Here is a 27,923-nt window from a genome sequence, read left to right as displayed (position 1 = left end):
TGACGCTAACACTTCTCAAGGTGGAGGGGGGAGGGGGCTCGCGGGTGTGAGAACTCTTTGAAGGGAGAGGACGGAAAACGGGTGGGAAGGTCAGGGAGACTTAGAGCCTCGCCGGTGAGAATGCGAATGTGTATATAAAGGCAATCCATGGCGGCGATCCGCCCTCTTCGCCACATGCCTTATCCCTTCCCCGACACAATACCCACCTGGGATAGTCAGTAGAGAGCGAAGAGAGATAAGACGCTCAGACGGGAAGCGGTACGGATCGTTTTGAGGATGAGCGGAGGCAAGAAGCCATCCGTGGCCCAGGTGTTCCAGGGGCAGAGCGTCCTGGTGTCCGGAGCCACTGGATTCGTCGGCAAGGTGCTCCTGGAGAAGCTGTTACGCTGCTGTCCAGGGGTCGGAAGGATATATCTGATCGTGAGACCGAAGAGGGGTAACAGTCTGAAGGAGAGGGTGAAGGATCTCCTGGAGAATACGGTAGGGATTTTGGTACATTGGTGGAGGAAGGAATTTTTGTGATACTCATAGGTACCAGTGACGAGTTGCGGGTCGAGGGCAGGGACAAGGAGGGGTTCTGGGGGTAACCTTCCAGCAGTGGTGGGGATCCGAACAAAATCACCATTATATCTAGTGTACATTGTATAACCAATTTGCCCTTCTCTGGATCCGCCACTGCTAGTGACTGCCCGCTCTTGCAGCATAAATCTACTGGGCAAATTTGGTTATGCATGTGTAAATATCGTTTACTCAAGTTTCTTTGTTAGTGGCCAGATTAGTAACGAGTTAAATAATTATTCAAGTTCATGCGCACTTCGTCAAAGATATTTGTATAGGGGTGTTGTATATTGCTCAACCGTCAGGTTATGGGTTGCACCAGTGATACTGATTCAAGCACAATCTATTTGTATGCATTCGCAGAATGGACTTTTTTCATTATTGACAGTAATTTCTAAAACATAACGCTGTTACCTGAGTGGCTACACCTGAAAAAGGTCCTTCCTATGAGTTTTTCACCGAGTTTTTAGTTTCCTCTTAGGCCTTAACATCCGTTTTAGATCCCAAAGATATTCCAATACACTTTTAAAAATTTGAAGTGTTTTTATTGTGCCTTGGTGCGATCGTGAGAAGAAAAAAAGTGGACAGTGATGATTAAAAGTGCCAAGCTTCATGCCCCAGTGGGTGCCCTCCCAGTAAGAGAGACTATAATTTGTTCCGTTTTCGTACAATTAAGACGCAATGAACTTGCGCAAGGCCATTGAACGAGAAAAGCAATCTCACCCTGATGAAGTTTTCAGCGATTGGGGAAGAAGTGTTGAAATAACGACCGCAAGAAGACGATGATGCAATCATGAGGCAATTTTAACCATCCTAAAGATATACCAATCGTGGAAGTTTTTCTCATTGGGCAATTAAGTTGATAACAATAAAAAGGTATGATACTTTTTCACACAATTTATTTAAGACGACCGGTTAAAGTACTATACCTTTTTATTGTTTGCAATGGATTTTCACAAAGTTAAGCCAGAAACAATCGAGTTTAATTAAGTTGATGCTTTTTGATATTTAATTAAAACCTTAAAAATTAGTGATATATGCATTTATAGACCGCGCTTACTAAATATGCTTGAATTATCAAGCATTTTCTCGTACATAGTTATATTATTTTGGCAAAATACGCTGTCATGATATAATGGTTACTAATTTCACGTTTACTATGAAATGAATAGGAATAATTTGTGTGCTCCAATTTACTCGGCATTCTCCCACATGAAGTCTAGTACAATCCTCTGTCTGCCTCATGTGCGCAAGCTAAACCAGTTTTATTGTAATTGTGTTTCCTAGGGTAGAAGGCCAACGACTCTACTTAAGTGATAGTAGAGTGAGTTAATTGAATCTTCAATCGCAGATACTTTTAGGCAGAGTTTTCCTTTAGAACACACATACCGTTCGTGCAGAAATTATGGCATTAGTTTACTACAGGATCAAAGCGTGAATTAAGGCTAGGGGAAAGTAATTTTCAGCGGAACTCTGGAGGGTTTTTATTATTATTATTATTGCATAAGTTACAATTTGGCAACTGGCCAGGTGGTAACATGTATATACAAAAAATAAAAACACAACATCCCCACAAAGTCACATATCAACTAGACAGTTGTACAAATTTTAAAATTTCATTAAAATTTCTAAAAAATTAAATACTTTTTCAGCTTTTTCTTAAATATTTTTACATTATTATTTTCACTCTTTCTTGATGAACTCAAGAATTATTACGTATATAACACAGCGATAGTCAGTTACTCCAAGCGTATTTATGTAAATAATTTGCGGGAAATGTTTATAAAAATATTTTTACATGCCCTACTAATCCAGTTAAATTAGGTTTACTTAAATTCCATCCATTGGAATCATTTATTAACAATTCATTTCGTCATTTTTCCGAACAGGACTTTCATGCGTTCTTCAAACTTTATTGTTTCCTAAATATGTATGTCGTCTAATACGTGATAGAACATTAACGTGCTGTAAATAATAATATTCGGGGGACTTTTCTTTCCGATTACTAGTTTAGTATTTACCGTATTTTAAGATCTATGGTCATAAACTAAATCCTTTTTTGGTCAAAAAATATGTTTGAAAACATTTTTCACCGATATCTGTGCACAACTACTACTATTTGTCAGATTAATTTCCTCCACATGTAGTATATTTCTGTTTCTTTTTAACTATATTCTTATGGAAATAAATAAATAAAACTTTATAAGGTTCACTATTATTTAATATGGGCACGACCCGGGTTCCGTAACGTGGTTACATCGCGGTCAGGTAACGATGTAACCTCGTTAAATAACCTGATGTTATGCAACCTGACGATGTTACCACGTTACAGAACCCGGGTCGTGCCCATATTAAAATAATAGTGAACCTTACAAAGTTTTATTTCTTTATTTCCAATATGGAGAGGTTTCACAAAGTAATGCCTGAAGTTATCAGTTATATATTCTTATGAGCTTGCGTGGTAAAATTTTTGTACAATTATTGTAATTTAATGCCCACGCCCATTGAAATGGAGAATTTGTTTAGTATGCAGCTGAACTCCTTTATTATTTTCCGTTTTGATGGAGATCATGGCTGAATGCCGAAGCATCTGGCAAAAAATTGGTGGTAAAAGTATTTTGGAGGATAATATCGCTCATTTTTCCGTAATCCATGTGAATATTAGTATGATTTCTTGAAGTAGATATGGATTGCTACTTACAAAATATATATATTTTTTTGATTTCGGTAATTGGATTCCAATTCCATTGTTTTATTTCATATTTACCTATTGTATATTACTTATGTATGAAAAGTTCATCAGGAAAAGAGAAATAAATTGATAAGGTAGGAAAGATAAGTATTGCAACACATGGCACGAAAAGATTGAGGACAATCGCATAGTGGTAGATGAATAAAGCCAGAAATCAGAGGGTAAAAATGCGGATTGACTGGGATACTACCTCTTTTGCAGCCTTAATTAATGTTATAAATAATTAGATATTGGATATTTTGACTGGTACCCACAAGGGATACCAGTCAGGCCGAATTTTTTCCTTCTCATTTCTGTTTTTTTTTTCTATCTAATACAGAACCGTTGTCCTCGTCCTTTTTGTGCTATGTGTTTCAATCCATTTCTTTCCTGCCCTATGAAATTATTTGCATGTTCGCGCTTATGGGGTCGTGTGAATGAATGATGGAGTAAATATATATTATTAAGACCTGATGAAGTCTTCTCGCGAAATTAGCCGGGTTAGGATGGGCATTGCTGCCAACCGAATTGGGCGAATCATTCGCCCTGATGACGATGGCAGAGAAGGCCGTCGAAACGTTGGCATCAATGTTCATCCTGACCCGGCTGATTTCCCGAGAAGACTTCATCATCAAGATGCGCCGGGAAAGCACCAAATCCTTTGTTATTAAGACCTGTTTGTTTACGCGATAAATTAAAACGTACGAGTTAATATCTGTTTGCATGAATGATTTTTGTGCACCGTAACGGAGCATGTACGAATGCATAAAATGAATTAGAACAGGTTCAATTTTCTGTACAGGCGTTCGCAAAAATTGGGAGGTTACACGGTGCATTTTCGTGTTCATTCACGTGTTCATACCTATATTTAGGCATTAATTCGCACGGGTTAATGCACCGTTTAACCAGGCCTTTACATAATAATTGTCCATTTCAGTTCTTCGACAGATGCCGATCCGAACGGGGAAGCATCAACTGGTGTTGCGGCTCCGCGGAGGTGGCAGCCACGGAGGATGACAAGAAGGGTCCTCTGGTGGTCGCCATCCACGGGGACGTGTCCGAGAAGGGCCTGGGACTCGACGAGAAGGACAGGACCCACCTTGAACTGCACGTCACTTACGTCATCCATTCGGCTGCCACCGTGCGATTCAACGAATCCCTCCGACAGGCCGTGTTTCTCAACGTGAGGGGCACCAGAGAAATGCTCGAACTCGCCTCAAGGATGCCTCTCCTTAAGGCTGGTATTCTTTCACAATTTCATGCCGTGCTCGAAATATGACAACGATTATTTTTCATGTGACCCGGATTGCCTGAGCTGCTATTTGAATTATGTAGTTGACCTGTGGCTGAGATTATCACAGCCATTAAATGTCAGTGGATACGGTGCGTAAGGCATGAACAAAAATGCATATAAGGGAGAAAAACCGTATAAATTGCATGTGTGTAGCGTTACCGACGAAGTGCTTTGACGGCGTTCGCCACCACTTGGTCTAGAAAAACGATAGTAAATTAATTATAACATCAATTACGGCTGCGAAAGAGGTAAGAACGAGAGCGCATTTCTAATGTTCAGTGCAAACGTAAGCGGTAAATTTGTCGTTCAAGTTTTTGTTTATGTTTTTGTAAGTGCTGTGACGGCGTTCGCCACCGCTTAGTCTAGATAAACGATAGTAAATAACTTATAACATCAGTTACGGCTGCGAAAGAGGTAAGAACGAGAGCGCATTTCTAAAGTTCAGTGCAAACGTAAGTGTTAAATTTGTCGTTCAAGTTTTTGTTTATGTTTTTGTAAGTGCTATGACGGCGTTCGCCACCACTTGGTCTAGAAAAACGATAGTAAATTAATTATAACATCAATTACGGCTGCGAAAGAGGTAAGAACGAGAGCGCATTTCTAATGTTCAGTGCAAACGTAAGCGGTAAATTTGTCGTTCAAGTTTTTGTTTATGTTTTTGTAAGTGCTGTGACGGCGTTCGCCACCGCTTAGTCTAGATAAACGATAGTAAATAACTTATAACATCAGTTACGGCTGCGAAAGAGGTAAGAACGAGAGCGCATTTCTAAAGTTCAGTGCAAACATAAGTGGTAAATTAGTCCTTCAAGTTTTTGCATTCGTGTCCCTCGTTTGCAATGCCAATCTAAAACTTGCAGGAGTGGAAAAGTTTCCCACTCTTTTTCCTGCAAGATTTGCTATCTTTTCAGGAATTGTGGTTTCCCTAGCGACAATAGTAGATTTTTGAGGCATATTTTTCAGATTATGAGTCCTTTTTAGCTCAATTTTCATAGGTTCAGACCCTGATAGAGAAGAGATTTTTCCAAGAAATAATGAATCTCAGTTGAAGGGAAATGCAACAGTAGTCCCTTGGTTCAGGGCTGGATAAATGTGATTTCAAAATTGTCTACTCTTTTCCTCTATTTTAAAGGGTTGTTTACCCCATTCCCTACAACTGCAGGGAAATGCCATTAATATTTATTAACCAAATATCGTTATTCATTTTGCTTGGATATACCAGATAAGTCTAAATATTCTACATTTCTTGTTGGGTTTTGACAAGTAATATGATAGAAAATAAAAGAGAGATGAGAGAGGAATTTTCGTATGCGCTCATTTAAGGCATGAATTTACGAGCGAAGGAAATACTCATTAAATATCAATAGGGAACCCCAAAAGTTCTTTTCTTCGTAGAGCTAAGTGGTGACAGTGTTGATGAAAATTAGTCATGTATTATCCCAAATCTTTCATTGTCTTCTCTACCGAAGGCTGCGGATTTATATCAGTTCCTATCAATGATAAAAAAAACGGAAGACTGTAAAACATTGGTACTATCGTCAAGATGAATTTCATTTTTTCCAGAATTCAAAGGAAAGCCATCAACTTATCTTGAGTGCTCGTCTAGACACGCAAAAAACTGCATTCTTCAGCTGTTTCAAATTTCTCTTAAAATTTATCGAAATCATGCGATATGCTGTGGTTGAGTTCGTCTATCGCTTGGTCGAAGTATACGTGCCCTCTTGTTCTTATCTTAAGTCCTCCAGATGATTTCTTCGACAAGGTTGCACGTTGGATGAGGAATCTCGTAAACTAAAACAAGAAGCTTATTGGATTTTTTGATTTCGTTAACGCGCGGGAAATAACTATCACGTTATAAAATGTCAGATGAGAAAGAATTATCTTCAAAAAGGGTCTGAAACTCACGCAGACTTCATGCTACAGCAGGGGAATATGTCAGTGACCCGAAAACCTAATGGTCATTAATTATGTTATTATTACATAAATGACATTAAGTATTAAGTAGGTAGGCGATTAGAGGATGTAATATTACAGTCATGTGCACTACTTACAGTTTCATTAAAATAATCTCAGCATAATTCGACTATTTTCGGCCTACGTAAAGATGCCAATTTTAGTATGCGGCCCACCGTCATGAAATGTTTGATTTAAACGCACGCATAACTCCAGCTTGACCAATATTTTTTGGTGACGGATTCGGAACCTGCTAAAAATGTATGCTACTACCTCGAAATTTTTAGGGCATATAAAGTATGCTGTGGTCAATATATCCTTGTATCTCCCATTTGAAAAGTTTTCCGTTGAGATTTTTATTATTTTACCATTCAGAATATTTTGAGATGACAGGGTTAGTTTGACGCGAATAATCCGTCACAAAAATAAACCGGTTGTGAGAGAGCCGTCTTCTTAATTTCATTTCTACGTATTTCATCAAATTCATTTTTCCTTAGGCTATTTTAGTACGAGACGTTTTCAGTAGCATATAATGAACCGGTTATTCTAAAATTAAGTATGATATTAATTAAAGTCAGCGGAGGAGAACGGTTAATTCTTTTCCATGAGTTTTAAAACGCACTTAGCCCTATACAGTGTAAAATCAGAAGAAATAAGCGTGATGGAATGGAACATCTCCATATTTAAAGAAACACTTTCAATTTCGAGGAAAATTGCAAGCATTTCTTTCACTATACAGTTTAACGTTCTTTAATGCGAGTGGTTTTGGTGAAGTCATGATTGTATCCATTACGCCTCGCTTGAGTATGAAATTATTCAAATAACTAGTTTGAATACAATTTTGAGTATACTATTGTCTAATTCTTTTCTGGTTACATCCAGGGTCCAGCTTTTTATGATTTAGGTACTATCTAAAAACATCGCCCTCCTCTACATTGGGAAAGATCGACAATGCCAATGATGGAATACTTTGAATCAGCGGCGGAACTCTGGGGGGGAGGGGGGGGGGATAGATCACCTCCCAAAGCATCCGTAGTCCCCTCCTGTGCCCCTCCATCCCCCCAAAGCATATTCCTAGTTGTGCCACTGCATTGAATTATATCCGATCAGAGCTTTATTTCGGCCAATACTATGCGATTGCCTCTTTCATTTATATATGAAGAAACCAATGCACGTAATTATCTGCTTTGAGGTTTTTAAATTAAAATACAGGTCAAAAATTCTTTTACTAAAGGTGTAAACTGTAATATTTCTTATATCGTTGGAGTTTAAACAAATTATTTGATTATGATTCAATTGGCTTCATTCTGATTCATTGGACTAACCTACGTCACTCAAAGCGATTAGAAATAGAAAATTATGGGGGTGATGGGAGGATTCTTTTCCGATGCCGAGAATTTGAAGCGTTGCCAGCACAGTCCGTATCGATTTGCCGTGGAGGCTGTTCATAGCAAGGGCAACCATACGTGAGTTGACTTGAACTTGCTTAGGTTTGTTTTCTTCTCTATTTGAGGGATTGCGCTGAAAGAAAGAAGTGTGCGCAATGTGCGAAAAGTTTTACTGCGGAAAAAGTCATGTGCTTAATACGGGATTCTAACCATAATTCCGAAATGTCCGGACAGAAAAAATAATAGTATGATAACGCACGCGCATTGGAATAGCTATGAATTTAAAATACACGTTCATATGTGGATAAAATCTCCATGTCATTTCTCTTGAAGGAATTTGCATCTATATTTTGTTTTTGCCACGCTGGAATCAAAATAGATTGTTATATTTTAGATAAGTACTTCCAAACTTTCCACTATTTAGGAAACTTAAATTTTTATTAGATACCTGATTTGAATGAAATGTTGTGCTTGCTTCAATTCAAATGTTTATATGTCAGCAGGACCCCATGCAAATGATGGTAGCCAAAAAACAGGTTGTCCTTAATGGCTACCTAAAGTTACTCCGTTTTATGTCATTTTAATTCTATTCTATTCTGTACTTTTATTTTTTGGAGTAATAAACAATTATATTATTATTAAATAAAAAGCCGTTGATTCAGATAAAACGACATGTTATGTTTAAATCACTTTTGTGTTGGAATATGAATCATTTTTTTGGTAACATATTTATTTAATTGATACCAAACCTTAAGTATATTGTAGAAAACAAACAGTAGTTACAATTTTGTCTCAGGGGTTTGATTGAATAAGGGGTCTCATAAAAGAGCAAACTTTATGAGACCGTTGATTCATTTTTTTATTTGCATTGCAGGCTTTCGTTCACGTGTCCACGGCGTACGCACATGTGTCAAATCACAATAGCACGATAGAAGAAAGGTTTTACTCAGTTCCGGCGGAGCCAGAGGTTGTAATCAAAGCTGCGGAGGAAATGGAAGAAGACGAATTCGAAGAAGTTTCGAAAAAGTTTGTATTTCTTTCATTTTGGCACGAAGTTACGGGTTGTTTTGTTTGTTAATTACTATAAGGTGATAATATATCTTTCTATGGTATCCACAAAAGCTAACACAGTGTCTTCCATTAATGTTTTAGATATTTTAAAGCTTACTTTCCGTGAAAAAAGGGATAGTCATGCCTATGGTGTAATACTTGTCAACTTTTTGTGACTTGGCAAAAAATATACAAGGCATTGTCACTTACCATTGTGATTATTCATGAAGGATTGTGTTTCAATCCCATAGGATCGCTGAGACGTATCATAATACGTATTTATGCACCAAGGCCTTGGCTGAGCGGATGATTGAAAAGGATTACAGCCATTTGCCAGTATGTGTATATCGCCCAGGAATCGGTAAGTTACGCAACCTACAAAAAGTATATCATAACACTATAATTATTGTGATAAGGCCATTTTCATGGAGTTAGACGTTGTCAAAAGAAACTAATTTGAATTCTGTACCGCCACGTTCCGTTCAAAAAACTTCCTCATCAATTTTTTTCACTCTCCAAACCTTGAACGTCACTATGCAATGACAGAATGATTATTTAATTTAGTTCTGTCAGTATTTTTAATTAAGTGGCGTAATATCGTCCTTAGACGTAAAGTTACTCAAATATGTTTTGCAATATATATATATGAAATTCGTATACTTTTTGTCCTTAAAATGGTCTAACTCCGCAAGTGGTCTAATATCTGTGTAATCTCACAAAACTCGTTATTGACGAACAAATACACTATTCTGTTGTTATAAGTTAGACTAGGTGAGATCGATCCTAACTTTTTTTATTAATCGACGAATTAGTAACGAATATTATGTGAGATACGTCAAATATTACCATAGGCCGTAAGATTGAAATGGACAAGGATATCAATAGAAATTAGAATTACAGCAGCAAAACCTTTAGAAAGGGAAAGGAAAAAAAATGTTAAGATAAAATAATTTTTAATAAAAATTTGAGATATTTTGCGTTAAGATACCTACATTAAAAATGAGCATCTGAGAAATGAGAGCATAAATATTGTTTGATTTATATTTTTTGCAAATGAATCATTTATTACAACTATGAAGTAGATACCAAGGAAAACAGCTGGGAAATTTCATAAGGTGATAAGGTATTAGTAATTTGTGGCGTTCATCTCTGAAAAAAAGGCATTTGGAAAACATAATGCAATGATATATTGACTATACGATGTAGAAAGGAAATACTCAATTGGCCGTATAATTCTCCGTAATTAATTGGCCGTTCATTGGCCGCATGAGTATTTCTTTTCTAAAGTTCCGAGGCCGTAGAAACTCATCCCCCATTTTTGCATTTAGTACGACTATACGATGGCCTAAGGTGAGTCATGTATCTAAACCAGAGGACATTGAGATTTGCATTAATAACTTCTTAGCATTCCGAATTAATAAAAAAAATCAATTAATAATTTCACCATTGAGTTACTTCATTGAGAGCGTGTAGGCTATTTTGTGAGGGAAAACGCTGGAAAAATTTTTAGCTGGCTGATTGGCTTTTGAAAGTAAGGGTGAGGAAGTAGGAATTACTTCAAGAATTTTAAATTTGGAACCAACTGCATGCATAGCTCACAGGCTACAGATGTTCGGGAAATCCTTATTTACAGCCTGCTATGCATTTTCAGATTGAAAATGTTCTTGATTGTATTAAACAATCAGGAGTGCTCCCCAGCTCCAAAATCTCTACGATTGGAAGCATAGAGGTAAAGCTTTGATCAACTTAAACTCTTTCATCTTTCTTAAATCATCTTTGAATATTTCGTAACACCATGCATACCCTATGAAAATGATAAGAGTAAAATTAATGCACCTCGCCAAGTGGAAAATATTCTTACTTGTGAAATCGATGAATTTCACTCTCACTTGGTGAAAATTAATGCTGAATGAAGAAATACAGACTTGCAGTACTCGAGAATAGCGCCTTAGCGTATGGAATCTCGTCGTACCGAATAAAAAATCTGTGAAAATATTCTACGGTTGCGTTTCGTCATTCGTTCTTGCTTAAGCTCTGACAAATCCCTCTGGAGATAAAGTAATGATTATTGGTTTTTCTTAAGTAAAGATTTTGGCATCAAGTTCGTGGAATGGGACGAAAATTTTTTATTCTTTTGTTATTCATTCCGAGTATCAGCCTTTAGGAAAACACCACGTGGCGTATCTCCCATTCTGAGATCTTCGCGGAAGCCTTGGCAAAGACGCAAAAGTCCTATTGTGGGAAAAAATTTAAGTACCCTTCTCAGCTGTTCTGTCGACAATTTTGTCCTCCACGGGCCTCGTGCCGTTTTTATAGCCATGGTGACGGATGTGTTGATTTTCACACAGGGCGAAGGTCGGATTACTCCACGAAGATCAAAGCGATTCCCGCGAAGCGATACGAGCAAGATTTCTTTCTTTGAAAGCCAGGCACTTATTATATCACGTTTTTCGACAGAAAAAGAGTACATTAGCTACTATTATACCAATCTCATGGCCTAACTAGATTTAAGAATTATAGATTTACCCAGGCACGGAACTAGGCCGGGGCAGGGGGGGCACCGGCCCCGGGTGTCAGATTTCAGGGGGCGGCAAAATTTGAAAAGTTTATAAAAAGTTATTTAATAATTCTGATTAAATAATTCAACAATAATTATTCATCCATAAACCTTTGAACAATAATATTAATAACAAAGATACACTGGTGCAATTTCAACTATCATATCTCAAAAAATAGCTTACGGATATATTATATTTTAGTGGTGGGGAGGGAGGAAACATGGGAATGGGGGCGGCAAACTGATCTTTGCCTCCCTGACAAAATTCCCTAAGGCACTGGATTCACTATGACAACACTGTCTGCGAATCGGAACCTGAAGTATAATTACGCGAAAATGTCAATGGAACGTAGTTTATATTGAATAACTTGGTGAATTTTTAATCCCCATCAGATATTGATTTTATATTAAGTAAATAGTTTATTTGCTTTAAAGAATATATTTTACTCATTCTTGTCATGTATGACAGTGACTTCATGGCAAAATTTGCAGTGCCGGAAAGCACTTTCCATACCTTTTTTCTAGACGTGAAATATTACTGTTTTTTTATTACAAGTAATTTTTTACATTTTATTACAATTTTTTGTTTTGGTTACGAATGTATATACTAGAGATTTTGTGGCAGCAAAATTGATGAAAGTGTTATTTGACAATTATGTCTTCTGCTAACTATCTACATCTACATCTATATAATACCGCGCAAGCCGCCTAAAAGGCGTGGGGTGTTAGGACACCAGCCGTTTACAGCTAAAAAAATGAAGTACTCTAACGAGGTTGGTACTAGCGTTTATTAAAGTCCTTTATGGTTCGGGGAAAAAACGAACTCCCATACCTATCCGTTCGGCAAAACATCTCTCTTAATTTATCGCTTCTATCGGACCTGGAAATATAGTGTGGCTCTAATATTATATTCTCTGTGTCGCTCTTAAAGATATCCATTCTCAATAGTTCAAGCAATCTAAGCCTAGCGCGCAGCCTCCGAGTCTCCAATGGCTCCCAGCCTAATTCACTTCACATCTGGGTAACGCTGTCTGTACGCCCGTAGCAGTTTTTGACGAAACGCGCAGCCTTCCTTTGTATTTTATTCAGTTCGCGGATTAAGTCTTTCTGCACGGGATTCCATACGCTCGCTGCATATTCAAGGTGCGGTCGGACGAGAGCGAAATAGCACCTTTCTTTTACTTTCTCATCCGAAAATCTTCCCACAATACGCTTGACGAATCCTAATTTCTTCAGGGCTATGCCGCAAATATTCTTTGAATGTGTTCCCCACGTGAGGTTCGAGGTTATCGTAACTCCCAGGTATTTCACTTCGTCTGTTGCCTTTATGTTAAAACCATCCACTGCATAAGCATGGTTAGAGTTGGACGACTTCCGCAAGAAATGTAACGCACTGCATTTGCTCAGATTAAGTTCGAGTCCCCACTCTTGGCTCCTCAAATGAACGTTGTTTAGGTCAGATGATAGAATTTCATAGTCAGAGTGATCACTAATTTCGCGATAGATGACAGCGTTGTCAGCAAATAAACGTATTTTACTGCTAATGCGGGAGCAGAGATCATTAATGTATATAATGAACAACAGGGGGCCGATTACGCTTCCTTGTGGAACACCTGATGTAACTTTTACAACATCAGGGCTGATTCCGTCAAGAATTACTTTTTGTTTACGATCTCTGAGAAAGTCGCGTATCCAGTTTACAACTGTCTCGTTTAATCCGTAACCAGTTAATTTAACAAGTGCCGGAACGGCGTTCCGGCACCATGTCACCACTCCTGTATGGGATATTTATGTTGAAAGTCAACATTTAAAGATAGAATAAGACTACGCGCCAATGTATCTCCATTCACTGTCTCGTCATATCTTCGTATTTTGTCTTCTACAAATGACGGCTTTTGAATAGGGTGGTTTCCTATTATTTTTTAATTGCCTAAATCGAAAGATTATTACTCCTAGAGTAGGTACGTATTTCACGCTTTAAGATTTTTAAATGACGATATCTATTTTTCGCGATTAAAAGAAAAGTGAACATTTTCAAGCGCGCGAAAACGCGACGGCTAAGTATGAATGCCGGGAAAACTCCGTGTGACCTCGTTCTGGTTCCCGCTGCCGCAAGTGAGGCGACCTTGTGGCGAGGCTTTGAGCGCTGATACGACGAAGGATGCTAGCATGTAGCAGAGTACCCCGCTAGCTGGTAGCGCTTGGCTTAAATAAGGATTATTAATACCTTATCTAACGAAGCAAACTTTCCGATATTATCCAGTTTTAATAGGTGATTATTAAGACATGTTTCCCTGAGCTCTGTGCCTCATGCATGCATTGGTAATCTCAGACGATATAAAACTCCTATCTACACGTATAGAAACTAGGTCCCTGTGACGTCTCGTGGAGTGGCATCGCATGGGCGCCAATCTGGCCCTTTTTCAAATGAGGATAAAATTGACCAATGCCATTCGTCTAAACCGGTATTACTAAAACCAAATAATTTGTATATTATGAATACACTATTGGTGGGTAACGAATCGCAATCAATGCCTTTCGTTTTCTTTGATGAAGGAAACTACCCTATTCATTGTTACTAATAATTGGCTCTTTTTTATTACCAGTGCTTGCCGTTCACAAAAGCCCTGTGCCTGGGTACGCGGAGAGAAACCAAGGTCCCGCAATTGTGATTTCTTCTTGCGCCTGCGGTATGTTTGGTAATGTCTATTGCGCTGGCGAGGTAAAGCCGGAAATTGTTCCTGTCGACCACGTGGTGAACGCAGTGATGGTTATCATCTGGTCGATGATCACCGACCGTTCAAACAAAACTGTTAACGGCGTGAAAAATGACATTCGGATCTACAACCACGTGAGCAGCAAGCACTCTGACTTGACATGGACTAAATTCAGGCTTACGACTAACGACTCTCTCCGATCGTGCCCGGAAACGAACTGGTTGTCAGAGATGGAGTTCACGTCAAGTTACATGTCCTACGAGTTCAGCTCTTACTTACGATACGTCTTCAGCAAACTGATGGATGTGCTGAATCACATGCGAGGAGAAAAATCAACGTGAGTATCAATTGCATTATTACTTTTTTTTTGCCGTGATATGAATGAAGCTATGTTTTGCGTTCATTTATCCCATTTTTTACTTTGCAACGCTGATACGAACCTAAGTCGAACAGTGTAAAGAAATCTGGATGTAATATTCGTTAGATAGGACACCGAAGAGGAAAATTATAGACAAAATGATAATTTTCAATTCAAATCAGATATTGATTACATATTAAGTAAATAATTTGCTTTTCAGAATTTATATATTGAATATCTCTCATTATACATGGGATACTTTCATGAAATTTAAGATTTAAACATAGAATAAAACTAAACGTCAATCTATCCCCATCAATCATGAATTCGCTTCGTATTTTGTCTTCTAGAAATGAGGACTTTTGAATTCATTTTCTATCTATGTATATAAACCATCAGAGTAGGTACCTTGGACCAAGTTTTAATATTTTTGGCATTTAATGGAGCAGCAGAATGCATTGAGTCATATTTTTTCTATCTTTTGCGAAACATGACTGGAGGATATTTAAGGCAACGTTTTTGACGCTATAAAACTTTAGATATTGTTTACCTAATCCGCCAAATTCTTGAAATTTATAGTAAATATAAGGCCATTAGTAACTTCAGCACAATTTAGTAGTTAGCAAAATTTTACTTTAGGCTTTCGATAGATATCACATTGAACTGACGGTAAAATTTAAATGATAACAGAATTGAGCAAGTAATTACTGATAAAATAATTGAGGTGAAAGAGATCAAGATTCGTTTGTGGATGTAAACAGCGGTTGAGTCAGGATGCTATGATGCAACTAAGTTAAAATATATTCAGATACTGCTTTGATAGTTAGCAAAATTTTACTTTAGGATTTCGATAGATATCACATTGAACTGACGGTAAAATTTAAATGATAACAGGATTGAGTCGAAAATTGCAGTTTTTGAACCGTTTATGTTTTTACGTTGTTACCACCTTCATGGGACGCGTCACTCCCACTCAGCAAGTAATATTTTGTCTTTTTTACGATTTAATATTTATTTAAAACTTGACTTACCTTTAAGCCTTCAAATTGAAATTTCCAGGGTTCATGAGTTCGTATGGTAAACACTTGCTAAATATGCCTTTATCTCAAACGCTAACATTTTACATAGAGGAACATACTGGGGTTGAATTTGAAAACTTCAAATACAGGCAAATTCTACTTACTGTCCACACAGAACTTCCTAAAAATTTCATGGTGATTGCATGGATTTTAAGATGTCAATATGCCACGAAAAAGTTACGTATGAGCTGTAGTAATGTGTCTCCTTAACCCACCAGAATAATAATTCTTTCCGTAAAAAGAGATATTTTTAGAGAAATGAAAAACAAAAATTTGATTTCAAATTGATGCATAAAAAAATTATAAAAAATCATACTTGATTTTCGACGTGAAATTTATAATTTACTTACAATTAGGAACCTAACAATGGCTACGCATGCATCATAATAGAGATTTATTACAGCGCTGCTAGTTGCCAGCACTGAATCTGTAGTAAGCAGATACTTCTTCTCTGAATGTGAATGAGCTTGAAATTTTCAATTACAGCAATGCTAGTTCGTGAGAGTGAAAATAATAGGGGTTCTTTACTTTAACTTCTTGACTTGACCTCGAGAACAATATGAATGAATTGATGAGGGAGATATCCTAGAAAGAACTGTAGTTTGAAATTCAAAGCTGAATACTAGCTGTTACTGGCTGATGAATATTTAAGTGCCTGCAAGCCTATTTTTATAGCATGTTCCGTAATAAAGTCCAAACGCTGCACGTGCTTCGCGCAACTTAGTGGTTAAACCAGATGGCAAATAACTTCAATTGATCAAAGTCTATCATAAGTAGGAATAATTATAAATATTTTGAATGCCATCTAATCAGGAGATATTATAGACATTGACTCTTACAAAAGTATTTTCGGAAATTGAGGTCTACGCCAAGATTCGCTGATTTTCTTAGAATTTTTCCTTGCTAATTGGCATGGTTTTCATGAATTTTTACCCTGAAGGATGAATAAAATGGCATTATTCCATCGATGTTCAAACTGAATGTGTAGGAAGCAGATAATTTTTCTCAGAAGGTAATTGAATTTCAAATTTTCCAGTCAATTTCATAAAAAATGTGAGTGCAAGAAGTAACGGTCGTACTTACAACGAGATTTTAAGCCTTCAGCCATCTCAACCTATTGAATTACAAGTAAGATCATTACAAAGTAATCATTAAAATAAGTCTTACTTCGTTTCCTACCCATTCTACGTTTAAATAAATATGTATTACGGTATCAACAGTGACTTAAACCAAATCCCTCATGTCACAGTTACTTTCCATCATAAATTGTCGTGTTAATGAAAATTATTCGTGAAATTGGGGACTAGATAGTAAGAATATCAGATATAGATATAGATACAGATATAGATCTGAGGGTGGACATTGGTTAAGGTTTTCATTTGGTTTTCGTTAAATTTTAATGACCAATCGTCAAAATCAAACTTAGGTACTTAAATATAATGAATCTACTAGTAATGTCTAAATTATTCATTTTAACACGCTTTCTACCGAAAATAAGGTCCTTGAAGTTAATTTATTAAAGAAAAACAACGTAATTCGAGCTTTTGCTAAATGAAGAATGGAAAAATTTAACTAATATTTCTAGCAGATTAATATTATACCGTAATAAAAGTAACGTAACTGCCATAAAATTTAAGTTGCTACCCTTGTCAGCAACAAGTCTATCGTGAAGCTTCGGCGGTTATTTTTATAGTGCAAAATGTGATTGAATTTACTTATTAAATGAGCTTGATGAATAAGTTTTCACTTTTAACTTGAAAAATTAGAGTTTTAAGCTATAAATTTGATTACATTTTTGCCGTGAAATTTAAAATTGACTACAATTAGCAGCCTAACTATACCTATACCGATATCATCATAGAGATTAATTTACGGCAATGCAAGTTCTTAGGAGTCTTACAAATATAAATAATTTAATTTAAGTGCTTGACTTGACCTCGAGAACAATATACATGAATTGGTGAGATAGCTTTCTTAGGAAGAACTATAGTTTAAAATTCAAAGTAACACTATATTTCTTACTAACTCATGATTATCCTCATAGACAATTCTTTACATTTCCAAGAAGTTTAAATATTAAAATTACCGATATTTGCCAGCCTACCGTAGAAGTTCAGTTTTATTTCCTGTACTTATTAGTTTACGATCATTTTTACAGGGTGGCTGAGGTGCACCAGAAGGCGAAAAACGGATTAGACACCCTGTGCTATTTTATGGTCAATCAATTCAAATTCTCCGACGATGGACTCAGAACTCTGCGAGAGAGGTTTTTAAAGGAAGCCAGTGGTGACGGAAGTGGATACACCTTATCCGAATTTGATTTCGACATAACTGCAGTGGAATGGAGAAGCTACGTTAGGTGCTATGCGGACACCATCAGGGATGATCTTATGACGTATTTTGGTGACAAAGTGAAAACTTCACTGCAAAACGCTCGAAGGTAAGTACAGCAATTTTCAATGCTATTATTTTGCTGTATGTCGAAAATTCACTCTTTGCCATCAGCTGAATATTTTCTGATTAAAACGTTAATTATCATGAATTTGTTAATCAGTGGTGTTTGTCATTCATGACAAATTATGTCAGCTATTTTGTTCATTGAAAGATAGGAAAATATTTTGTATCATTTTCTGCCATAGGAACTTCATACAAATAAGCCACATACATTTTACCATTATAAAAATTTTATCCTGCAAGGTTATGTGGCAATCTTTTTGTCCCTTTGCACAATAGTTTACATTTTTAAGAAGTTTCAATAGTAAAATAACTGATATTTGCAACTCTACGGTAGAAATTCTGTTCCATTTCCTGTATTTACATTAACGTATTATATACATTGCCCAAAGTTGGCTAATTTTAATTTAAAAACTTCTTAATCAGTAATAAATTGCATTAATAAAAATTAAATTGATTTCATTGCGGTATATCAAATTTATCTCATAAACTTATTTCTGGTAACTAAAATTATTCTAAGCACTTACTGCGCGAAAAATATCAATTATCCAGAAGAAATTGCTTTTTTCGAACTTCAACGATAATTATTTATCCTTATGAGTGTTAAATGTTTTAACGACCTTTCTTTTCCTTGATTATTTTCCTATAGGTTTAAGGCTATCGAGAAATCACTGAAATTATCCGGCTTCATCCTATCCTCAGTTGGTATTTACTACCTGGGTTTATACTTGGACTGGATGTTATGACTTACTGGTCTGAAATGAAATACCGAGTATCATAAGAGTGAAGCATAATAAAAAACTATTTATATCACCATCATCATTTTGGAATTGAATACTTATTGTAAGAAATGAATATCGTTAAATGTTACCAATCAAACTAATTACTTTAATAAATAAAAATACATAAATAATGAATGAATGTTCGCATATTTCGAAGAAAAGGAAATAATTAGAACCCTAGTAGAAAAAATTGTGTTCTTTTGGTGTTCTTTATATGTTCATTCAGTGTTCAAGTGTTCTTTTGATGTTCTTTTGGTGTTCTTTTATGTTCACCAATTTCTTGGTGTGTTCTTTTGATGCTCAATTTATGTTCTTTTTATGTTCATCTCAGTGAACACAAAATGAACATTTTTCTTTATGTTCATTTTGTGTTCCCTTTGAGTTCATTTTATGTTCACCATGGTGAACACAATATGAACATTTTTTTATGCGTTCATTTTATGTTCACTTTGTGTTCATTTTATGTTCACCATGGTGAACACAAATTGAACATTTCTTTATATGTTCATTTTATGTTCACTATGTTGAACACAAAATGAACATTTTTCTTTATGTTCATTTTGTGTTCCCTTTGAGTTCATTTTATGTTCACCATGGTGAACACAATATGAACATTTTTTTATGCGTTCATTTTATGTTCACTTTGTGTTCATTTTATGTTCACCATGGTGAACACAAATTGAACATTTTTTTATATGTTCATTTTATGTTCACTATGTTGAACACAAAATGAACATTTTTCTTTGTTGTTCTTTAAAATAAACCATAGTATAAAAATTCTCATTCCTTGGAGGTGATTGTGGATAACTGCAGTTCATGTGTCATGACAAGTAGCTTTACATAAAACAAGTAATACAGATGATTTTGGAGACTTTGTCTACCAAAAATGAGTTTGAATTTCGCCATCTTGAAATCCACAAAATTGTATTTTTTAGCAGTTTTCCATAATATTTCTAGAAATTTAAAATAATGAATTTCCGGGAAAATTATCCCAAAATGAAGGCATATCATCAAAAAATGGACATTGAACGATCCGAGAATGCAATCAAGGAACACCTGAAAACACTCTCAATATGTACCTTATTGCATACTAAACAGGGATAAGGCCTGAGCATATGGCTTTTAGTTTCTAATAAAAAATGCTGGAAATCATATGATTTCAACCTTTACCAAACACTGACATCTGATTCACGAAGATGTGAAAGTGTTCATGGTAATGATGGGACTTCTGTGAAAGCTTTTTCTTTGTTGTTCAACAAAATGTTCTTTTTATGTTCATTTTGTGTTCTTTTGATGTTCAAAAAAGTGTTCATTTTGTGTTCAAATTATGTTCTTTTTATGTTCAAAGCCGAGTGTTCATTTTGTGTTCTTTTTATGTTCTTTCTGTCACAAAACACATAAAAAGAACATAAAGTGAACATTCGGTGAACATAGAAGGAACACAATTTGAACATTAAATGAACATAAAAAGAACACTGAATGAACACACTTTTTTCTACTAGGGAAGGCAGTATGATGTAGTGGAGGGGTAAGAATTTTAAGAATAAATACTGCTGACGAGTGCTGCCACCGAAGGGGAAGTAGTGAGGCAACCTTCTGTCTTACCTTGCCTGCCGAGGATTTACCTTAACATTCAACGCCCTGGACCTTGTGACTCTACCGTACAGGTAAAAAATTCCTGCTTCGTAGAAAATTATACCCTCAGATTCTTTCTGAAAACAATACTAATTTTCCCTTCGATAGCGTATCATCAATTATAACGTTGCTGCTTAGTTTAGGACTCACAATTAAGACGATCGTTGTGCCGGAGAAAATGAGTTAGTGTAAGAGATTTCTGACACTACTCTATGGTTTGCAGACCTCCAAAAATAATGGAAGGCTAGATTTCTTCATGAGAAAACAAATATCTTGATTCAAACGCAGGCAAAGTAAAGGTATTTCAAATCATTGAAGATACTTGAACTCGCTTGTCATGAAAAATAAAGTATACTGTCACGCAATTCAAAGAAAGATGGAAATTCAATATCTGTAATAAATTTTACTAATCCGAAGTTGAAATAAATAGCAGTCAGAGAGTGACTGGTATAAAATCCACCTTCGAGAAGATTACTCAAAAACTTTTTGACATTCTAAAACTTTTCTCCGGTGGAAACTTTTACAGAACAAATACATGAAGCATTATCTTCAGCACGAGCTTTGATAATGAAGTTTTTTATTTGCCTGCCAATGATGCTACAGCGCCGAAACCGGTCATGGGGTTTTCATTCTTCTCAGTTTTCGTTGAATTTCCCTCCCAAAAATCAATAATTTGTAAAATAAGCAAATTTTTCGAGAAAGAAATGTCGTGATTCATCTGGTTCACCAATGCATGGAAGGCGGGCATGTTTTTTCCAGCTTTCTCCGGAGAAGTCATGAAGTCTATTACATTCGAACTTAATGACAAATTACGCCGAAATTGGCGTCTGAAAGTGGCCAGATAAGGAATTATTTGAAGGTGTCCGTATTCAAAACTTTTGTCATCGTAATGCTCTCGTAAAACCGGGAATTTTAAAAACTATTCTTCGCCCATGTCTTACCCAAAATTGAGTTTACACTCGTCGGGACATCTGAGAACACGATAGGCATATTGGAAATGGAAACTGCCAAAGAACACAATCGTTCCAGTGGTGTAGGAAATTACGTATCAAGCAACGAACCAGAGATTCAACGGATCGAAGTTTCAGTGACGGATGATTTGATGCTGCACGCACAATGTAACTTTATTCTGATCTTCCAATATTTACATAAGCCAGCACGAAGTCCAGAGGGACATTGCATGGAAATTGAATTATCACACACTTATTTATTTGTAGTAATTAAACTACTATCTTGAATAACTATTTGGGCATTCAAAGGCCTTCTAGAGGGTCTGAGGGGAGAATGATTTTAGATCAAGCTCTTTCAAGATCATTAATATAAAAATCCGACCACCACTGCGGCTACTTATTTGACTAAAAATAGCATAATGGGTATCTCTTCTGCTTCTTACAGAGTAATGAATATGAATAAACGCAAAATTACACACATAAAGTTGTGGTGAAAATTTTAAGCACTAGATGAATCGGACTTGGCAGGTTTTAGAGGGAAAAATTTAGTGATTCAGAGGCTGCTTATAACGTGATATCACCAAAAGTGTCACCCCAAGAGTTGGTTTGACAAAAATTTAGCCAATTGCAATCCATGGATCCCAATGTTTACTCAGCCAATCGTATGTTTAACACAGGAACACATGAGCCGATACTTTCCATGAAGACATTATCATAGTCGAATACTCCTTGGCTTTCAGTTAAGTGTCATGAAAAACATTTAATATTGGCTATAGCATGGAATAGGGTAGTTTCCTTTATCAAAGAAATCGAAAGTCATTGATGCACTGTATTCATAATATACAAATTATTTCGTTTTAGAAGTACCGGTTTAGACGAATGGCAATGGTCCATTTTTATCCTCATTTGAAAAGGGCCTGATTGGCGCCCATGCGATGTCACTCCACGTGACGTCACAGGGACCTAGTTTCTATACGAGAAGATAGGAGTTATACGTCGTCTGAGGTTACCAATGCATGCATGAGGCGCAGAGCTCAGGGAAACATGTCTTAATGATCACTTATTAAAACTGGCTAAGGTCGGAAAGTTTTCTTCATTTGATAAGGTATTAATAACCCTTATTTAAGCCAAGAACCACCAGCCAGCAGGGTACTCAGCTACCCACTAGCAGCCTGCGTCGTATCAGCGCTCAACTCGCCTCTAGGTCACCTCACAAAGGCGGCAGCGGGAACCAGAAATACGTCACACGGAGAGATTTCCCGACATTCATACTTACGCGTCGCGTTTTCGCGCGCTTGAAAATGTTCACTTTTCATTTAATCGCGAAAAATAGATATCGTCATTTAAAAATCTTAAAGCGTGAAATACGTACTCCAGGAGTAATAATCTTTCGATTTAGGCAATAAAAAAATAATAGGAAACCACCCTATTGAACCCATAACTCGGTCATGCATTTAGGTATTCCACTTATAATCTAAAAGAAACAGCACTTTCAGCTTCGATAGAATGATGCCTTTGGTGGTACATAAATTGGTATAGTTTTAATCATAATTTGAATAAGAATTATCTATATTTTGAGCACAATATTTATTTGGAATTAAAATTATCTTCTAACAAAATAAGCTTAGTCAAAAACAAAAGTCTCTAAATGTTGCTTCAATAAGATATTGACTCAGGGAAAAAGATAATAAACAATCGGATATTAAAGATAAAAAATAACATGCATCGCAGTGAAATAATATTTCAACTATTTCTCCACGGCAATGCATACCAAAAATAAGTATTCTAAACAGGAGGTTTACTCCCTTATGTAGGCCTTAGACTAATATCCATTGAATGTCTTAAATTGGATATTGTTTTGGTTATCTTTGTCTGTATGAACTAAAATGAAATGAGACATAAAAATCATAAATAAATGGTAACATGCACTTATTACACAAACCTGAACCTGATGGTGAACCCCGATCAGGATTATGAGATTACGAACTTCAAATGAAATTAAATAATCTTTATTGCTGCATTTTACGACTTTGGTTGTCGATTTTTGACATAATAATGAAGATGGAACGTTTAAACCGTGTATATGCAGCTTACAGCGATTTCATAAAATGGTAAAAAAATAGATCTCGAAATAATTTGAGGTATTTTCTTAAGAAATCCCCGAGAAAAGGGTATGGCTTGGAAAAAATATGAGTTTCAATTTCAAATGCCTGTGGTACCAGGGCTATTTTAATGAAGGTGATCCGGATTCGTTGAACTATAGAGACGCCGACGCTGTGCCTTGACTGGAATCAGAGAGTGGTATTGCAGTGCCGCTGAACACAGAAAATAGTTCCAGACTCAATCTTCCAATTGCTTCCCGGATGGTGCTGAACGGTGGTGGTGCAACGGAGAAGAAGAACCAGACCAGGAGTCCCATTAGCACCACTTTTGTGATCCTGTCCACCCAATACATCCTGAAAGAAAAATAAGACAATGTTACCACTGCTTTTACTGTACAAACCGCTAAAATACTTCCTTGCTTTATTGAAGGATGCCCTAAAAAATAAGGTCTATTGATAAGTTCAACCGTGACAGGCGAAACATGATGGAACTCCCTCATGATGTATCAGAAAGGAAAGACAATGGCAGGCTCCGCAATTTATTAAATACTACGACCGATTTCAAAGCATAGTATCATCATCAGGCCATCATATCACAATCTAACGCTCGCTGGGGGGATCTGCCCCCCCCCCAGACCCTTCCGGAAAAGGCCTCATGATGATACTATGTATTGAAACCGGTCGCAGTATTTAATAAAATGTGGAACCTGCCTTTGTATTTCATATCTGATGACAATTAGGCCTACTCACCGTTATCACCAACACTAATGAGTATGGTATTAGGAGGAGTCGACCTACAGCTAAGGTCATTTGCGCCATTAGGGTAATAATAATAATTCGACTTTATTGGGCGATATTTGGGACTAGAAAGTCTCATCTTCCATCTAACTCCTTTTCATACATTAAATACTGCAGTTTATTTTTTCCAGTTACTTTTGAAATTACATGCAGTCAATTATAGCAAAAGAGACAAAGAAGTACGCTTTTAATAACCAACAAACAAAATTCAAAGTGAACGAAGTTACATTTACCAAGTGTAAAAATATGAAAATAAGCGTGGGAAAACCCTAAGGATAATGCCTTTCGTCCTTATTAGAAAAAGATACCGTAGCAAAACGCCCACACAAAAAGGGGAGTTTAAAAAACCTGCGAAGGCCTCCGGTGGCTAGTGTGTTGGCTTCCCACCTGGTGGCATCGGGTTCAAATCCCGGCGGAGGCAGAGAATTTTCATAGACTGCCCCGATCCTGCTTGAATGTTATATGGAGAACATTTCAAGAGCAACACTCCGTCCGTCGAATGGGACGTTAAGCCGTGGTCTCCAAGGCGCCTTTCGTTGAGAGCAGGCAAATGCCGACGCCGGGTTTCTCTTCCCCCTTCCTTACCTACCCCATCCCTCATGGCGCAAATGACCTCAGCTGTCGGTCGCCTCCTCCAAATACCATACCATAATTTACTCGTATTATGTTGTATTTGGAGAAGCCGACCAACAGCTGAGGTCATTTGATTCATAGGGAAGGGTAAGGAAGAACGCAAGGAGAGAGACGCGGCTACGGCATTAGCTTACGTGCTCGCTGGGGGATCGCCCCCCCAGACCGTCCCGGAAAAGGCCTATCTTTTCTGGTCACTCGGCCAGTTTCCACAATTTTTGTGAACTCTATGACGCAACACTGTATCTCCCTTAGTTGCTGAGATAATGAATTCATGAATTGCACGATTTAGCCAAGATTAAAAGTACTCCGATCGGTCTGACAATTGTTTTCCCGACGTATTACGTAGTCCAGGTTCGAAAATGATAGTTATCATTTTAAAACCCCATCATTGATATCATGTTTGCTATTTTAAATGTTAACACAACCGTTTTGGCTATAATTTGTAAAAAGTACGTCGAGCATGGTTGGCGTAATGAGACAAAAATGTATAATGAACTTCTGTGTCTAGTTTGCGCGTTTTTAGAATTTTAACCATTAGTTCAGTGGAGGGCCTCTATCGCGGATTGAAGGGTAGCGCTCGTGAGTTAAAGTTCACGATTTTCGTTGCCACCTATGAAAATTGTTTCGTACCTTCAATGAATCTGAATGCCTCCCAGGTATTAACTGCATTGGGTTATACACTGGGAAATTGCCCTTTACTTGTTGGAGCCGGTGAAGAGAAAGCGGGGAGGGATCGGCTGAGTATCAAAGTGAGTGGGGTTTCGAAGTTTTTATGAGAACTGGTAAGTCGGGACTCCAGCAGTGGCGCTGACTCCATAGGGCCTGGGGGGGCCCGAGTCCCCCCAAAAATTCGTTACAGATGTGAGGAAAAAAGTGTCAGGCTTGTCAATTTTCCCCGGAGTGTCCAGATATCGAGATTCGAGTGATAAGGGTTCTAATTTTGATCATATGACTCTTTTCAAATGCTTAAAAATCTTAAAATTCACTAGTACTTATAACATTTCTCGGGGTAAGGTCCCCGGTTTGGGCCCCCCAATATTTTTAGTAAGTCGGCACCCCTGGACTCCAGTGCGACACTGAAATAATATACCGGAAAGGGAGCCTGTGAAGACGAAGAATTGGAGTTTTCGGGCGACATTGTAATAGCCCTTACTAATGAGTAGCCGGAAAATCAAAATTTCAAAACATATTTTCATGATTGGTATTCTTCCCTTCAACTAGCAGTAGCTCTAAATGAAAGAGCAATATTCGGATTGGACACAATTTACTGTAGTAGAATGTTCAAATGTCCTCTGTCTTCAGAAGCTATCCGCAAGTCATCTGGGAGGGGAAGTTTAGACTGGTGAATTGAAAAAAACTAGTAATGTTGCCTTAGTAGGATGGCTTGATAGAAAAGCTATGAATTTCATTTCAACTTACGTGGGTATGAAAGTTATATAGACATGAATGAAAGAACTTTGCATGAAATACTCATTTACTGCGGATTAATCCGAAAATTTTCCTCATCGGCCCAGTGTTGCCTTGAAGCAACAGGTTGTAAAATCTTCATGTGTCAGGGAAATTTGAAAAAAAAATGCATTAACGTATTCATTGATTATATTGAATTAACCTAACTACAAAAAGAGTATGAAATTCATGGCAAAACATTTTGGGTTTTAAGGGTTAAGGAGAATACAAGATTGTAGTTGGCCACATTATGAGACATGATAGCCTCATGAAAACAATCGTAGAAGGACAGGTGAAAGGGGAGAAGCTCAAGGCACCACCCCGAATGAGTAACGTAGGACAGTTTAAAAAGCATATAAAAGATGAGAAATACGTCTCTATCAAATGGCTAGTGGATACCAGAGAGGAATGGAGAGTTGCGTTAACCAATCCTGGGATTGCTGACCTTAGATGATGATAATGATGGCGCTCTTAAGGCCAAAAATTATTTCCGCGAATCACAATAATGTTTTTTTCTATTTTCCAAGTTACTTAATGAATTTCTCCCTTACTTATTGGACGTACACCCTGCAAGGCTGGCCATTAGTTTTCTACATTTAATAGCTTGAAAGCGTAAAAAAATTCCTTTATTATTTTAATCCAGTCTTATCGTGGTTTATTGTGGTCAAGCATTTTCAATGTCTTCAAATGCATATCCCCTTTAATTTTATACGGGATGAATATTAATGATAGCCTCAATGGAGACTGCGCGTTACATTTTACAATGTTCTCCATATTCTCACTCCCTTTGTTTCCATTTGAAATCTCCTCAAGAGGACGTTCAACGCCACCCGAAAGGTCTTTTTAGCGACGGATTACTCCATTAGCACTTACGCTACCATCTTGAATTTTTCATGCTCAGGTTTTCTAAAGTAAAGGTAGGTCAAAATTTACTCTATCACAAATTGGAAATTTTTACCTTTTTATTTTATTCTCAGATGTATTTTTTATTAATGAGATACAGGCGAATACGGAACAGGGTCTACTACTCCTGAAAATTTTTGAGTTGCACGCGAGTTATCCGTCACCAAAAAAGACCAGTCGTGAGAGAGGTGATTGTCTCCTCAATGGAAATAGCGACATCGCGCAGAAAAAAGCAATCCCGCATAGCTGCAAGCATAGTTAGCTGGTCGTGAGTTTCCCCGTTACGGTCGGGTGAGCGTATATACCTCGCGTTAAAGGGATTGTTGACCACCAGGCCGTGGAAGGTTGCGTGGTCAGCGATTCGAGACGGAGCATTCGTTTCCACTCTCGCTTGGATCCTACGCTGGGAAGTGAGAAGGACGGACAACGACCGCTGTCCTAGCCTTCAATGAAAAAAATAGCATTAAATTTAAATTTAACACTCAACAAAAACTTAGTTTCAAAGCTTTGGGGCATACCTGGAAAAAGTTAGCGCGTA

At 37.1% G+C, this 27,923-nt stretch overlaps 2 protein-coding genes across 2 annotated transcripts in view; one reads left to right on the top strand and one right to left on the bottom strand.

Moving 5' to 3' along the window:
• The first annotated feature begins 122 nt into the window (after nt 1–122).
• On the top strand, nt 123–19,053 carry LOC124153785 (putative fatty acyl-CoA reductase CG5065). Its single transcript, XM_046527141.1, has 7 exons — nt 123–480; nt 4,227–4,526; nt 8,796–8,947; nt 9,223–9,332; nt 14,135–14,582; nt 17,841–18,122; nt 18,786–19,053. Exons 1-7 carry the CDS (start codon nt 277–279, stop codon nt 18,880–18,882), a joined length of 1,593 nt encoding a protein of 530 aa, XP_046383097.1. The 5' UTR covers nt 123–276; the 3' UTR covers nt 18,883–19,053.
• A 4,508-nt stretch (nt 19,054–23,561) lies between these two features.
• The window catches only part of LOC124153784 (fatty acyl-CoA reductase 1), a 38,429-nt gene continuing 34,067 nt past the window's right edge, over nt 23,562–27,923 (bottom strand). Inside the window, exon 9 of the mRNA XM_046527140.1 lies at nt 23,562–23,959. Coding sequence (XP_046383096.1) covers nt 23,761–23,959 — 199 coding nt within the window. The 3' untranslated portion in view covers nt 23,562–23,760. The remainder of the gene's footprint in view (nt 23,960–27,923) is intronic.

Source organism: Ischnura elegans, chromosome 2 (genome assembly GCF_921293095.1).
Source record: "Ischnura elegans chromosome 2, ioIscEleg1.1, whole genome shotgun sequence".
NCBI classification, from domain to species: Eukaryota; Metazoa; Arthropoda; class Insecta; order Odonata; family Coenagrionidae; genus Ischnura; species Ischnura elegans.
This window is presented reverse-complemented; position numbering and strand designations above follow the sequence as displayed.